The sequence below is a fragment of the Lepisma saccharinum genome, chromosome 2 (assembly GCF_977018435.1).
Source record: "Lepisma saccharinum chromosome 2, izLepSacc3.1, whole genome shotgun sequence".
Taxonomy (NCBI): Eukaryota; Metazoa; Arthropoda; class Insecta; order Zygentoma; family Lepismatidae; genus Lepisma; species Lepisma saccharinum.
In genome coordinates, this window is record NC_139230.1 from 21,504,614 (window position 1) to 21,522,359 (window position 17,746).

The following is a 17,746-nucleotide window of genomic DNA, read 5'->3' on the forward strand; positions in this document are numbered from 1 at the left end:
TGAAATACGTATTTCAATAATATCTGTATTTTCAAACTATCTTTGTGACGCTACCTTGATAAGAATCCAAGTTTTGGGAAAACACTTTGTAACCCTTGAGAGCACCATGGATTTCACTATCAGGTGGCTTTTCCCAGCTAACCTGCAAGCTCTGAGGAGTTAATGCCGTGCAACGGACATCGCGAGGAGGAGCACCAGGTACTGAAATAAAATAAAAAATGAATAATTATTGCATGTAAAGAGTGTGTAACAATTAATTTTTTAAAGATATAATATGTGTATTACTAGGAAGTACAATTATGTTTGAGAAAAATTGTTTTGTTTTCACATTTGCAGAATAATAATGGATAAAAGATTAGAAAGCTCTAAATTGAATAATTTGATTTGAGTTTGTTTTTAACTTCAGTTTATGCTCAGAACCTGGGTATCGAACCTGGGAGCCCTTGATTACAAGGCGACAATGTTACCACTGTGCTATCAGGAAGGTCCTAAATTGAATAGTAATTGATTTTTCACATGTACTATAAAGGCAGACACACAATGGCACTAAATATCTTTCACACACCTGTTCAGTTCACAGCACTTTCCACAGACCGTGAGAGTCTTATTATAAAGTGCCTTTCATGGCCAAGTCTTCCACGGAGCGGTGGCTATTACACTGGGAAGTGAGAGCGCATCTGATGGCAAACTGGATGCAACATCCGCTTAAATGGAACCACTAGATATGTAATTAAATAAGCTCATACAATTAAAATGAGCACATACATTGTTACAAGAGGTGTTGGAAATGTTGTCATCCTGCTTTCACACATTTACGGCATTTTTTAAGGAAATTTTCACTAACACGTATCAGTTCCTCTTCGAAAATTGCTTCAATTTCTCTCCTGATATTTTCTTTCAGTTCTTCTAATGTATGGCTTCAGATTTAAAAAGCTTGTTAGCTCGCCACACAGACGTCATGAAAATGTCTATTTCTTGTGCAAGGTGCCGGAGTGATTTTTGATCCTACTTCAATGTTTGTCCTCATTAAGCATACACAGTTTTACCCTTCACTTCTTATCAAGAACAGACCCTGATTACCTAAATTTGTTCACAAGAATCTGAACACTGTTTCTGTGTGAAACTGTAACATCTGGGAATTCTGCTGCAAAACGTATTCGAACTTCCTTACAAGAATTCATAATCACATAAGAGTCGTGCATTAAAATGCATTTTTTTTTCAAATTGTACACACAACGTGGCATTATTATACTGCAGAAAAACACCAGTAATACGTAAAATATGAGGGCTATCCAGAAAGTCACTTACGTTTCAGTGGAGTGCCACTAGGGGCAAGGCAAATGCCGCCATTTTGTGCAGGGACTTCCGCCCATTCAGTGCGCATCCAGCTATGGACATGTGAAGTTTGTGTCACTTCCGCTCTGTTCATAATACATGTTAACATGAGTGCTCCGATTGAAAATCCTGTCAGTTGTGAAGTGAGGTCGGTCACACGATTTTTGTTGGCGAAAGACACTAAACCGATTTACATTCATCAACAACTGTGTGAAGTTTACGGTAAAGATGTGATGAGTGAAATATTACAGAAGTTGTGAAGAGCAATTCAAAACAAACGCTGTGGAAAACTGAGTGCAAAATTCCTGCTGTTTCATGACAACGCCCACCCGCACTCGGCCAATCGGACACAGAAACTTTTACAGGCCTTTCATTGGGAGGTTTTCGACCATCTGCCATATAGCCCAGATCTCGCACCAAGTGAATACCATTTGTTTCCCCACAGGAAAGCTAGCCCACACTGGCTAGCAACACAGTGCTTTGATGATGACGCAGACCTTCAGGCTGGTGCAGGGGCACCGACTTGACAAAATTATTGGGGGGGGGGGGGCTCTGATCACTGAAATAAATAAATGAATGAATGACTCACTCCCACCCTTTTTTAAAAATAAAAATTATGTCTTCGTATAGGAGTTTTTAAGCAGCTATTATATTCCTCATGCAAATGAAATGTAACATGAAAAACATTTAGGAAATGTTTCAAAGTAATACAATGGATGTTACTCACTCTAGTTAGATATTTGAAATATTCTGAAAATGATTTCCTATATTTGTAAAGTGTCCTCATTGATCAATGGACAGAAAATCCCCTTAAAAAAATCCATGTACAAGTAAATTAATCAATGCTGGGAGTAATATTATTATTCATTCAGGACCATATTTGTGATTCATTAACAATAACCACCTATTAATATTGTTTGTGTTTCTTACCATCCTCAAGAGTAACAGCTTCCAAAGGATTAGAAAGAGGCCCAGCTCCCACTGCATTGTGTGCCTGGACTACTACATCATATCTCGTAAATTTTTTAAGGTCTGTAAGCAAACATTCACTACCTTGATTGTATCGTCCTTCCACAGACACAAACTGGTACTGCTCTGAGCTGGTATGAAAGAATACTTAAATAAATATAGACACACACACAAATATATATATTACATATTACATAATGGCATCAATTAGAAATATTAAATGGCATCATACATTGGAATTCTGTGTTCATTTGGAACAGTGCTATACAATTTGACATTAGTCTGCCCTTAGTTTACTACAAAATAGATTAAAGGAATTAGCAGCAAAAGTGGCATATTTTCAATTATTTTTTCCAAAACATCTCTACAAGTACCATTCTATTATTATCAAAGACCTTAAACTATGAAAGCTCATTTTACTGTTAGCTTCATTAATACTTCTGTTGGAGGCAAATATTTTATTTTTATTTATTATATTATATTATAATATTTATAGGTTATATTTTGCATTCATAACACTAAATATAGTTCTGATACCAATTCCAAACCAAACAATTTCTAAAACTAAACAAACAACTGCTATCCCTGACAAAAATATTGACCCCACTGTTTATGTGCTTGAAACTGTACCCCATGGGAGGAAAAAGGTCAATTATACCTCATTGTAAAGCCAGAACTATCTGCTTTTAGAAAAAACCAAGACAAGTGATTTTAACACTGTACATTCTCTAATCAGGCAAAAATGTTTGTAAAAATGTAGTATTTTCTTGTGTTTTTTACATGAGATGAATTCAATTGTGAGTAGCTTCCTGTTAACCTGTCGTAAAAATATGACCTTTTTTTGTGATTGAAGCTTGTTTGTGGAGAAATATCTCAGTCATATATAATGTTGATATCATCTCTGGAACAGCCACAATTAATTCTTAATTACAATGTTGCAATCTCAGTAATGGTCAGCCCAATAGCGATGCAACTCATATCAAAATGATGGCAGTGGAATAAAAAACAAATTTCCATATATCATCTTTGCACACTGTGTGAATTGAAAACAACAGATAGAATTGTTTTTCTTAGCAACCAGGCAAATTACGCGGAACCGTTTGTCAAGAATGCACGTGGAGCAAGTGTGTTTTGTTGCCCAGCATCGCCGTTTGTCCTTTAAACTCAGTGTCCAACCAGCAGCTTTAATACGGAAAGGGAGCGTGGCGGAGTGGTTATCACATCGTTCTATGACACCAGGAGTCCCGGGTTCGAATCCTGTCCTGGGCATGGATTTTTGTGTGCGTTTATTCATCAATTTCATCACATCATCACTCAAACCCATCTTAGCAAATTAGCCAAAAGTGGCACAAAAAGTGAAGTAAAATAAAGCAAATCAATCAATCAATCTTTTGTTACTCCTGTGTTTACATTCCTCTTATGAATTATTGCCAGAACTCCCACACATCTATAACAACCCTTACTTCCATTCCATCCATGCAGTCGTTGTCACAAGTTTGCATGTTTGTTCGTACACACAGCATTGAGTGATTGTTCAGTGAAATGATAGTATTTTGCTGCATGAAAATGGCAATATGGTACCATCATAGTGGTGAAAAAGATGATAGTTAGTGCCAAGTGATACTTTGACCAGGAGAAATGAATCAACCCATGACTCCTTGCTTATTACAAGAGTTGCAATGAAATGATATGACCACAATATAAAAGCAATATTTCAAGTGGGATGCATGTAAAGGTAATTTTTCCCACCGTGCCATGAAGGCACATTCTCGATCTTGGCCATTTTGGAGGTGATGTGATCAGCACCACACTCTGGCTGCCTTAACCTACCAGGTACCCATTGACTTGAGTCTGGGTGAGATTCAGAGCCACTTTATACAGGGACAAGGCCAGAAAAATTCTGACCTTAGATCACCCACCCCTGAGAATCGAACCCAGGTCTCCTGCATGGCATTCAGATGCCTTACCAACTAGACCACCATAGCAACATGTTAAATGTTGAAACCACCATCGCTACTCGACACATTGAATAAGTAAATTTTACGAGATAAGACACAAATTACATGCATCTTTGTTCAAAATAAATTTCAAAATGTTAGTTGATATGTAGGCTCATCATGCAAAAAAAAAATTCAACAATTTTTATGTGTTTATATAACTGCTATGAACTTTTCCTTTGTTATAATTGCTCTATACAGCTGGTGTGTTAGTATTGTATACAGAGAAGCCTGTGAAACCACTGGCTCGAAAGTTTGGTAAGATCTCTCAACTTAATTCAAATCGTCCTTATTGTTGCAATCAATCTAGCTGTTCAAATGTATGACATAAAATGATATGAGGAAATTACATTCATATAAAGATAAAAACTAGAAAAATGCAATGAAAACTGCAGTGCAACAGTAATATGACTTCCATTTGCAATATGAGAAATATTTTATTCATTATTTTATGCTGCGACAATACTTTGGATAAGCTCCACAGACACACTTCCATGATTTCTGTACACCATGTAGTGAAGCGGCAATGCTGTGGAAGTTGTCTCCAACATGCAGAGTCTGAGATTGGTAGCATCCCATCATATGTCATGCACCCGTTTACCATATTAGGAGTTGTAACAGAATAGCGATAAAAAAACGACTTATCATTTAATTCCCTGATCTTCCGCCAGATGGCGCAACCAACTATTTGTGAAATATTTCGTTGTTATCACGCCATCTGCAGCTCGGAAGTTACAGGGAGTGAAGGCAGTTGTGTGGGTATGTGTGTGAGCACAGAACAGTTGTGTCATGTGCTTGGTATCGGCAATACACGTAATTCTCGCGCTCCACTGCAAAAATGTATCTCGTAATACGTAGTTTGGACTTTGTCGTCTTCAGAAACTCCTGATGAATTGCCGAGATTTGTGGAACATTAATCAAGAGTCTTCAATTGCTAAAATAGACGTAGCTACGTTTCAAATATGGTACCGGTTGCAGAATTGAAGCATACGAAGGGAACACGGCATTTGACAGTTTGTACGCTGCCGGTGATATGGAAAAAGGGAGAGTGAGGTACTTCGGCTTCTCACCATGAGGCACTGCACCCAAGAGTGAAGGAAGTCGTCCCCTTGCCAGAACCTATAAGTTGTGACGCATAAAACAAAGGTAAGAAAGTGAATTTGTAGTTATTGGTGAATTAGAGTGTGAGTTAAAAAAAAAATGCCGATTTTTACTCGACAAAAAACTACTCGATTTTTCGTAACGATTGCTTCAAAGTGCTAAAAATAACTATTTGTTACTGAACAAGTTCAGTTTTACGTAGTACATATATGTGTAGGGGATTGCTAGAGAAACGACTGGATTGAATCCTGTAATTGATACCAAAGACGTAACTTTAGTGCAACACGTGGGAAAATTAATGGTGCATCACGTGTTTTGTTAGGAACCTAGTACAGTTCGAACAAATGGATGAAAGTAAAATGGTGGTCTTAATATGCCCATACAATACTGTTTGACACTTGCCGTTCGTGGTGCGTTCGTTATTTTGCGAAAAGACTTGTACCATTTTTTTTGAACACGTCGCAAATAGTTACCTTAGCTAATCGCGACGACGTCATTAAACGACGCAGTTATCCATTTTCTCCTCCCCCTTTTTTGGGATTCCGCCAATTATTGGCGAATATGGCAAAGTAGTTAAATTACTTGATTTTTGAATGAGCATCTAGGAGGGTACCTTGTACAAAATTGATGTGAATTGTCGCAATTTCTTGGCATGGTTTTTTTTTTTTTTTTTTTTTTTTGCTGTTTGCACACCTATGATAATGATGATGGTGTTTTAAAATATTGAAATCGTTGGATTTAATCTTCGTCTATAAAAAATGATTGAAGCATTGATACTAAAGTATGATAACAAAATTGTAGATTTCACAAATCTTGCTTGTTTCTAAATTTTGAACATTTCCCCCTTTTTTTTTTGTGTTGAATAGTTGCTCAACATTTCTTGAAGTACAAATACAAGTATAGTGAAAAATGTAGTACAAAAATGATTCAAACAAATTGTGTCTAGTCAACGTCGAAAGGGGCGTAACTTGTTGTTTGATTGGGGTTAGCCAATATTATCTTAATGTTATGGAGGGACTTTGTTAACGATTTAATTAACGAAATCTTGTTGTGGTAAATATATATATATATATATATATATATATATATATATATATATATATATATATATATATATATATAAAAGTATACTCCTTGTTGTGAACATTTAATTGTTGAATAAAATGTGTCATTGAATTGTTGAAATTTGTACATCCGTTTTTGACTTCATATAAACTAAATTTTACCTTTATCACTGCGTGGTCAAAAATACCAAAAGAAGAGTGAAATAGGCATTTGTAGTTGCATGTAATTGTAGTTTTTGGTGGAGGTGAATAATACTAGATTGCAATAAGGTTACTGTAACGCATAACACATTTTGGAAGTTCTTGCAGTGCCTCTTTCTTAATTTTCAGGATAAATTCGTAAACGGCAACTTTCGTGTGTTTACCCCCATTCTCTCAAATCGAAGTTAAGGAATTGTGAAGTTCGTAGTCAACTTTGAGGCGCCGCCAACAACGTGGCAATAACCTCCACCCTAATTGATTTTGTGAGTTCGAACAAGGTGCTAAAAGGATACCACGGCTTTTTGAGGTAGCATAAAAGATCCAGCCCAGTCACGTCTTTGAAAATAAAAGCACCTTGGAAACTTGAACGTTACAGAGTGTAAAATAATAATTAATATCTCGGGCCATATTTGAGGTACACACTTCAAACTTCTGGATTTGGATCAAATATGATATATCAACAGTTTTTTGCAGTTTCATTGAATTTGAGGTTATACATTTCAAGTTTGCATGTTTCCATAAAATATCAATTTTTGAAGTATCTAGTAAAGATATGAATTTGATTTTCTCCACAGAGGTACATAAATAATCATCCTTCAAGTACACAAAATCTCAATATTATATGTACAGTTGATTGTGAAGTGTATGGTGTTAAGATACCCATTCCTTAAAATTGGAAGAAAAACTACACTTTTCAGTGAATTTTCATCATACCGTATTTACGCGTGTACAATGCGCTTGCGTGTATAATGCGCACCTTGGTTTTTGATGGGAAAAAGTACAAAAAAAAATTTAGGCTTTCTTAGTTGTAGGTCGTAAAGCTGTTGCTATGCCAATAAAGAGCTAGTAACATTCATTGAGTCACCTGTCGCTATGTGGACCAAGAGGAGAATATCCTCTTGTGTAAACAGTAAGTCACCAACCCAACCTACCTCCCCCTCTCCCTCCACTGTGTAGCATCCCAAAGCTTTTATTCTTTAACCACCTTATTTATTCTGTAATAGTAGAAAGGGAGATCAAAATTACGTTATGGATTTGAATTATTTTCTGTTATTTCTCATCCAACAAATATCGCTGATACACATCCCATGTGATGGGAGGTGCATGCTCAAGCCTGCCAGAACGGCACTGCTTTTCTTGTGTCGCAGAACATTATATTACAAAGTGAAAAATCGTGGAAAATGGCCTTTAAACTTTTATGCGTGGTTTTGCCCATTTTCTCTTTACTGTTTCAAAAAAATATATATATATATATATATATATATATATATATATATATATATATATATATATATACACACACACACTTTCAGGACCGTCAAACTAGCAGTTAGCAGAAGAAGATTTATTTCATTAAAGCATTTACACAATCCATATATGTCATATTATTTGGCCAGTAATACATTTTAAATATTATTTTCTCTTTCTTTATCTTTTCTTTTATCCAAAGTACCACGAAAATCAGAACATTCCTTCATTTTGTGATGAGCTTATTTCAACTGCATTTCACATAAGTGTCGCCATCTTGAATGAAATACTGTTGCCATATTCAGAAACTACAGAATTCAAGCTTTACAACGATATATAACATGATAGGTTTCCGTAAACATGAAAAAATATTCCGTGCATAATACGCACCAAAGTTTGTTTGTGCCAAAATTTCGGAAAAAAGTCCGCATTATACATGAGTAAATACGGTAATAAGAAAATAGAGTTAAGATTAATTTTCAAATAATGCTTATTAAAAAATAGATACTTCAAGCTTTCCAATGAGGTATATGTGAATGTTTTCCTTCCATGGAGTACAATTTTACAAGCATGTAAACAGAGGGCTCAATATTTTTGTCACGGATAGTAGTGTTCAACAGGCTTGATAACTTGCTATGGAAATATAGGACCAAAATATTTTCCTAATATGATGAGAATAGAATTAAAGAAAATAACTATCACCACCTACTTGGATGCTCTATAGCCCACATAATAGCCAATAATATCGCCATTCCAATCTTCCCTATTTGGTGGTTTCCATGTGACACGCAGGCTTGTTGAGCTTTCAGAAGTCACTTGAATATCATTCGGTGGTCCTCCTGGTTTCTCAGCATCTGTTATCACATCAAGAACCTGGGATACCAAAAGCATTTCAATGCAATGAGAAATAATGCAAAATTTCACAAGATATGCATTTTAACTTTTTAACTTCCTAACCTGAATTGCTCAGGTAATGAAAAGTTTGAAGGGGGGGGTTGGGGGAGGGTGCATGAACTAACTCAAACTCATACATTTCATTTGTCACCTTCATGGATCTCACCAGCGATGATCCCAACTTCAAGTCCTGACATGGAGTGAGTATTCTATCAACAATTTCATCTAATCATCACTTATCCTTATTGCCATGACTAAAGAGACAGAAGAAAAATTCAAAACAGAATGTTTTTTCATCCTTCAACTCTTCTTCATACTGCTCTTAAAATGGATACATAATAGATGTATGCTGAAAAATATTGATTTGTTTAGACTTGCATAACTTTATTAATGATATTTAGCCATCATGTTGCATGATATTACATTTACATAGAAAATTCATTGCTGATAAAAATATTGAACATCTTATAAAATTTTCTACTGTGAATAATTAATAAAACATTATCAACCATTACAACATATTTGTAGATATTTTCCAGATACTACAAAATGTTAAATGAGAACTTTGTATAAAAATATAGAGGCAAATATTCCAGAACATGAGAAGAAAATAAAAATCTATGAGAAATCAGAAATAGCTCATGTAAAGACTTATATATGAATTATGCAGGGTAATTATCAAGATCATGAAAGATTTGAAAAAATTGGAAAATGAAACAATTCAGAAACATGTAATGAATAGGGCCCGGGACTTTATGTCCTATAAAACTATAAAATATGTATGTAATTATGTCATAAAATTTTTTTTAAAAAAATGTTATAACTTAAAAAAATATGTCAGAAAAATGCAGAAATATCCCAAGTAAAGCCAAAAATATGCACAACAGAACTATCGAATTTCTCATTATACATTGGACCCAGCTGGAATTTTCTATTGGTTCCAACTGAAATTTAAATTGGGTTGAATTGGTTTCAACTGGAATGAATTTGATTCTATCGGATACCTATTATAGCTATCGGAATGTATTGGTTTCAATTGGAATCTCAACTGAAACCAATTGGAAAATCAAGACAATTTCCAATTGGTGAATTGTATCCAATTGTAAGTTTGTATACGAGGGCTATTTTTATATCAAGGTCCGATCTGTCCCGAAATAAAAACCACATTGAAAATCCGATGAAGCTGTGCGCGGATGTGTTGCACAGTGTCTCTAGTATGCCCGATGATCGTGTCACATCGCACGTGTCAGTTCGGAGCATGCTACTATGGTTTGGAGATCGCAGTGAGCATGGAAACATGCCTAGAACATTAGAGTCACACGCCAAGTGTGAAGTTCGTGCAGTCATTCGATTTCTTCATGCTGAGGGGTGCAATGCAGCCGAAATTCATCGACAAATGAGTGCAGTGTACGGTGAAACTTTCATGAGTGACAGCAAAGTGCGGCAATGGTGCAGGAACTTTTAAGCATGACGTACAGATGTTCATGATGCAGGCGGTCAGGGAAGGAAGCGAGTGTCAACCGATGATCTTGTTCAGTGAGTGGATCAGGCGATTCGAGAAAATCGTCGGTTCACAATTTCTGTGTTGAGTGAGTTGTTTCCCGAAATTTCAAGGTCAGCTCTCTATACCATCGTGAGTGAGAGACTTCAGTACCGCAAACTCTGTGCGAGATGGATTCCCAAGATGCTGTCCGACCAGCACAGAAGACAGCGAATGGGCGCTGCCTTAACTTTTCTTCAGCGCTACCATGATGAGGGAGAGGATTTTTTGAACAAAATTGTGACAGGGGACGAGACATGGGTCCATTTCGAAAATGAGGAAACAAAGAAGTGCAAGCGAACCTTCTCCATAAGAAAATGTATGGCTACTGTGTTCTGGGACAGAAAAGGAGTGTTGATGGTGGAATTCATGGAACGGGACATGACCATCATTGCAGCCTCATACAGCGTGACGCTTCAACGTCTATGAAGGGCAATTTAGAAGAAGCAAAGAGGAATGTTGTCATCAGGCATTGTCCTTCTTCATGACAATGCTTGGCCGCACACTGCAGCTGCAACACAGATGCTCCTGCAGCGTTTTTGATGGGAGGTGTTTGATCACGCACTTTACAGCCCTGACTTGGCTCCCTCAGATTTTCATCTCTTTACGTACATGAAACGCTGGCTAGGAGGACAGAATTTTGGCACAGACCAGCGTAGAGACTTGGCTGAAAGCACAGGCGGCTGCCTTCTATGACGAGGGTATTGGAAAGTTGGTACCACGCTACAACAAATGTCTAAATCTGGGCGGCTACTATGTAGAGAAGTAGCTGGAAGGTGTAGTTAAATGTTGCAAATAAAAACATTTTTGATTTCACTGTGGTTTTTATTTTGCGACCGATCGGACCTTGAAAGAAAAATAGCCCTTGTATATTGTAGAAACAATATGTTATAAATTAGAAGTTCATTGGAAAAACAGCACATTGGAACTAAATTTCTTCTGAATTGTAATGCATACTACTGAAGTCAGATTTATCTTAATACCTAACAAGAACTCTTTCTTAAGAACCAACTCAACCTTAAAGCAGCTAGTAGTTGGAAAAAATATCCATACTAGTTCCTGTTTTTGGCAATATGGTATTTCCATGCTTATTCTTATGTGTATGTAAGGCAATTAGAAAAATGAGCAATCTTTTGATCAACTAAGTCAATCTCGACAGTGTTTTGTTTGTTAAAACACTAAAATCACAAACAGCACGATAAAAAACACTTTGAAGTTCTTCCAAGCTTTCGACTCCTTCACGGAGTCATCTTCACGGCTGGTCGAGGAAAGACGGAGTAGACGTGGTTGTCGTTACACTGGTATTTCTTCATGTGTCTGTCGGCAGATGTCATTGCAATTTTGCAGTGTTGGTAAGTCTTGTTGTGTTTGGAATGTTGGTTGGAGGAGATGGATTTTTGAGTTTTTGTTTGTTTATCACTTTTTCAAGTGTTGTGGGTCAGATTCTTTGTTTAACCTAATTTGTTGCTGTTTTTGCATGCATAAAGGAAGAACAACATGTCAATTTATGACTGAAGAAGTATGTTTTTCGATTTTCTATAAGTGTGTTAAACACAATGAAGCTACAGAGTTAAAAACGTTTTCATATTTGGAAAATTTTTGTATGTGAAAGTTATCTAAGTTACAAGTTCCACATGCTTTACCAGAGATTAATTTTAGTTGTTTTAAATGATTTCTCCATTGCATTTACAATTGTATAGATAAAAAATTTTCATAAGCAATATATTGAAAACAATAAAATACTTTCCAATAGAAACCAATTCGTTACAATTGTCCAATCTGCTTCTATAGACCAATTGGTTCCGATAAACCAATCGGTTCCGATAGAGTGTCTAAAAACTTATATTGGAAAAATTTCCAGCTGGGGAATTCAGTATCTTCCAGGAAAGATCAACTAGGGTGGGGTATTAAATGAAGTCAGAATTCCTTTAACCGAAGAATGTAGTGGGAAAATACTGAAAATATCGTGAGGTTCACTGCAATTATCCTAAGTTTCATTTACTATTACATCAGATTTACACCTTTGTGGAAACTAAAGCATAATTGGCAACTCCCAACAGCTCTCATAAATCTGGGTAATCAATACACAAACACAACTTTTTAGGCAGATTTTAACTGCATAGAATTTGAAAAACAGCCTACAATTTTTTTGTCAGAACAAATTATACTAAATACGTTTTCGTTTCTTAATGCACTTACAATCTTGCTGTAGAAGTTACTGTTCACAGCATTCTATTCACTTGCACTACTACATACTGATATGTGCCTGGCTCAAACGACAAGTGATCTTGAAACTCCCATACTCGATTGCCAATAGAGTAGGGGCTGTAATGTACCAAATCTTATGTTTACATTTAACTAATTGTTCTGAGAAGCGAGAAAAAGGTAAATAAAATGTGAACAATTGAAACTTGTTTACGGTGATTATCATGCCTGCGCAACAATGAGAGAACATTTTTCATCAATAATGTTAGCACGGCTATCAATTGTCCGCGGGATAAAAAAGGCAGGTATTATTGTTCTGTACCAGTTGTCAAGAAAAGACAGTATCTGCTTTTAATTTCTTTGTTCGTAATTTCCTTATCCTGCCATCAATAATATATAAACTCTCCGCTGCACTAAAAGTACGAAGAATAAATTATAAAATAACCAATTACAAGCAAAACATTACGAAATTATACAGAAATATGTCTTATTACGAGAAAATTTAAGAAATATGTTGTAAAAATGCAAAATTAGTAAACTATGTCAAATTATGCCTTATCAAGTTTGTATATTTTGGCTGATTTTCATCAGATACGTAAAAATCTCACACCAGTGAAAAAATATGTTATAACAAAGTCCCGGGCCCTAGTAATAAATCATCCACCAAACTCTGAGATTTCTTTTAAACATTGTGCTCGTGTAGTTGTGAAACCTGCCAACAGAAGCACCACTGCCACAGGTGCAGTCATGGTGCTAAGCCAGGTGGAGAGTGTGTTTTGCTTGCTTCAGTTTGGTGGCAGCCAGTTGATTGCAAGTGCATGTAATTTCTTCTTGTGGGGTATGTCAATAACTACATCCATGTACAACCTCTACCACAGGACCTTGGTGATCTGCAACACCAAATCACCACTGTCATTAGTAGTCATTCATTAGCAGTCAAGTGTGGGCAGAAATGAACAACAGATTAGGTGTATGCCATTAACATTCATTCATAACATGTACCTGAACTGTTTAATTATAGAGATTTTAAAAAAAAAATATTCCATGGACTTTAAAAATACTATTAGTAAAATATTTAGAGCTACATAAAATTGAATTCAAAATATTTTGTTGAGAATAATATTGTAACAGTGTTCATAAAATATTGAAGGACTAAAAATACCGGGTGATCCGTTTGGGATGTCATAAAAGTAAAGTGTTATATACCAGAAACCATTCAAATAACTTGCCTCTTAATGGTAAATACATGTGTAGGAGAGTCATAGTTTTTGTATCCCAGCACATTAGCACTCAACAGGTCCGCCATTGCGGACATGGCACAGTTCATACCACGCAGACATGTTGCGCCATGTTGCATGCAGCATTTCTGGAGTGATCTGTTGAAAGCTGCTCTAATCTGCAATCGCAGGTCGGCTTCAGTCTGTGTTTTTTGTACATACACAAATGACTTGACGTACCCGCACACAAAAAAATCTGGAGGTGTTAAGTCCGGACTATTTGCAGGCCATGGGATGAGTCCACCACGGCCACACCAGCTATCGTTGAATATCCCATTAAGATGATCCGGCACTATGCGAGCCCAATGTGGCGGAGCACCATCCTGTTGAAAGATATCCAGTATCCCAATTTTGCATACCATACAAAGCACTGAGCATGCTGTTGTGGCGTGACCACCATCTTGTCTCTCATGCATGCATGCTAGCGCCGCCATGTGGTTGAAGTCTGCAAACCTCCACTCACTCGAAACTTATGACCTTACTGCTTCAAGTACGGCAAACTGTTCAGAGATATGTACATTAACCTTGTGTGTATAACACTTTACTTTTATGACATCCCAAATGGATCACCCGGTACATTAAACAAAATTAAAATTTTTGCATGGCTTAAATTTATTTTTAGTAAACCTACAATATACTGCCCATATTATCAGAAGAAATGAAAGTATAGAAAGTGATAATGAATTTAGACAAAATATTTGAGGAATATTAGTTTACGAAAAATTACAAGAACTCCACAACTTATGTTGCACACAATGCACAATCCCTTAATTAAAAATACACAACTGTCTTTATGCATCAAGTTTGCTTGTAATGAATCTTGTTATCTCTAATTAATGACTAGCTTACTAGGTGGACTCACATCACTAGGTTGGCTCCGACCAAGATCATTTTCAGCAAACAAACGAAACTGGTAATTAGTTGCTGGATGTAATCCGGTCAGCAGTGCCCATGGTTGAGTTCCCAGTACCATCACGTTATGAGTTGTGTGGTCATGCCAATTATCTGAGAAGAAATAGGTAAACACTCAAGGTTTCTGTAGAATTAGCTGTGTATCATTATCCATAATGCATTGATTTAACTACATAACCAGTATTGATAAAGCATGATATCATAAATGACCAATACGGAATGGGTTCAATAAAAATTTGTAAATATTTTGTGTAGAATCTGAGTGTAATCAATGCTTGTAACAAGAAAACTTGTGGATTTTGTTTGTAAAAAGAAACTGAACCTCTGGAAATTAATTAAAAAACCCATGTAAATGAATCTTACCATCACATTCATAAAAAAAAATAACATGATATTGTTGATGTAAATTGTTGACTAAAACATTGAGATTAATAAAACTTTCCATCAATTTTCAGGTACACAGATATGCTAATATGTGCTGATGTTCATTGTTTACCACTTAATTAATCCCAACTCATATAACACCCATTTAAATCTAAATTTAATGCTTCTGTTAAGCATTCCATAGAGCTGGAAAATAATGCATTAATATGTGTATGGGTAAAATATTGATCAATAAATTTTAAGGGTCTGCTTAAATATAAAAGAAAATAATATCAGCTATAAACACACTCCTCAAAAAAGTTTGGAATATTATTATATTAGGCACAACAAGTTTGGAATATTATTATGTTAGGTGATAGGCACAGTGGCATATGTCAGCAAAAAGACAAGAACATCCACCAGACAAATACCATGTGTTGTTGCATTCCAAGGCTGTGCTATCACCTATTGTCTAACATAACAATATTCCAAACTTTCTGCGAGGAGTGTATACAGGGTGACCTGTAATTAGATGTATTCCCTGCAAGAGGCAATTTGCAATGAATTTGACCATATGACACCCCATCCAAAAATTAGTAGTTTGAGATAGTTGATTTTTTTTAATTAGAATTTTCCACATAAAAATACGAATTGAGAAAAAACAGCTCATTGTATGGCACTTATTTCAGCGTTTTCTGATAGCTAAGAAATAAGTGGTTCATTGAAGAAAAAAAAAGGTTGTCCCAAATAACTATCACATGTAAGTAACAGGTAGGTCTAAACTTACAAGTGGTGATAAAAAAAATGCACTCCTAATTTACTCGACAACATATTAATAACAAAAATGGTATGACACGAAGCGTACAAATTACTTAAATTACTTCCTTGTGTCATCAGCTATCCAACAAGGTACAAATGTTGCTAACATTCACATTTTTGAACAAGAAATAATACTTCATTCATTTTCATGTTAATTTCCTTAGAAGCGCGATATCTGGGCCACTGTTACTCATGCTTTGGTTGTTACATGTTACATCGTATGCCCACCAGAGGACAATACTTGTCTTATCACGTAAACAAGTGATACAAATGTGAATCATACAGCTCACTAGATGGCAGTACCTAAGAGCCTATCTCAGGTTGAAAGTGGCTGATCTACATGAATCTACTTTGCGTAGCCTCGCAATGAAATCAATAAGTGATAGAATAGCTGCTAATGTTGTTATTGTGCTGTTCAACAATGGCTGCATTCGACAATGAAGAATACGCTGATATTTTGTACTGTTATGGGTTTTGTGATGGTGACGCAGCTGCAGCAAGAAGAGAATACAAGCATCCTTTCCCTAATTGCCGTTTACCAGCCAGACGCACAAGTGTTTTGTACGACATACCGGCACATCCGGGAAACCGGTTCGGTTTGACGATGGCAAGGCAATGTAGACAGACCTCGCAAGTTTGCTCCTGAAGCGGAGGAGGAAATACTGGAGTGTTTTCAAAGAGACGGCACTACTTAGACGAGAGTTGTGGCCAAGCAACTTGGCATGAGTCAGTGGAAAGTGTGGTTCACTTTGCATACAGCACAGCTTTATCCATACCATTACACACCCGTGCATGCTCTGGAGGAGAGAGACCCTGCCAGGAGGATGGATTTTTGACGTTTTCTAATAAACGCTGATCTCAAAGATTCAGATTACCCCAGCAAGATTTTATGGATGTACGAATCAAAGTCCGACCGGAACGGTGTAACCAATTTTCATAATGCGCATTATTAGGTGCCGAGAATCCAAAAAAGTCAAAGAAATGGACAGTCAGAGGAGATTCTCACGGATGGGCGTCATCGACAATAATTATTTGATCGGGTCATTTTTCCTGCCCCAAATCTTAAATGGCATCACTTATGAACATTTTTTGAGGAACAAGATGGCAATGTTGTTGGAGGATGTGCTTCTAGCCACAAGATGTGACATGATTTACCAGCATGATGGCTGCCCAGCTCACTTCTGCCTGGGCATGCGACTGTGGCTGAATGAAAATTACCCAAATAAATGGATTGGCTGAGGCAGCCAGATTCCTCGATTTGATGCCTTGTGACTTCTACATTTGGAGCCACATGAAAGACTTAATTTACAAGACAGCAGTAAACTCGCAAGAAGAGCTCAGGAAGAGGATCTTAACAGCTGCTCAACACATCAAGGACACCATCACACCACGAGTTACAAGAACAAATGTCCGTAAAAACCTGTGTGCCTGCATTCGTAATGGAGGTGCCCACTTTGAGCAAGATGAGTAATGGTCTTTCATTGTAATGTTCATTGATTCCACTCACATGAAAATGAATGATGCATTATTTCTTGTACACAAATGTGAATGTTAGCAACATTTGTACCTTGTTGGATAACTGATGACACAAGGAAGTAATTTAAGTAATTTGTACACTTTGTTTCATACCATTTTTGTTATTAATACATTGCCAAGTAAATTAGGAGTGCATTTTTTTATCACCACTTGTAAGTTTAGACCCACCCATTACTTACATGTGATTGTTATTTGGGACAAACTTTTTTTCTCAATGAACCACTTATTTGTTAGCTAAAAGAAAACGCTGAAATAAGTGCCATACAATGAGCTGTTTTTTTCTCA

At 36.4% G+C, this 17,746-nt stretch overlaps 1 protein-coding gene across 4 annotated transcripts in view; it reads right to left on the minus strand.

Moving 5' to 3' along the window:
- LOC145983948 (cell adhesion molecule Dscam2-like) overlaps positions 1-17,746 on the minus strand; it is a 796,725-nt gene that overhangs the window by 33,227 nt on the left and 745,752 nt on the right. For all 4 annotated transcript variants that reach the window (XM_083117150.1, XM_083117148.1, XM_083117149.1 and 1 more), the window contains exons 19-22: positions 14,694-14,836; positions 8,625-8,788; positions 2,266-2,435; positions 55-201 (exon numbers count right to left, since the gene is read on the minus strand). In XM_083117150.1, coding sequence (XP_082973276.1) covers positions 55-201; positions 2,266-2,435; positions 8,625-8,788; positions 14,694-14,836 — 624 coding nt within the window. The remainder of the gene's footprint in view (positions 1-54; positions 202-2,265; positions 2,436-8,624; positions 8,789-14,693; positions 14,837-17,746) is intronic.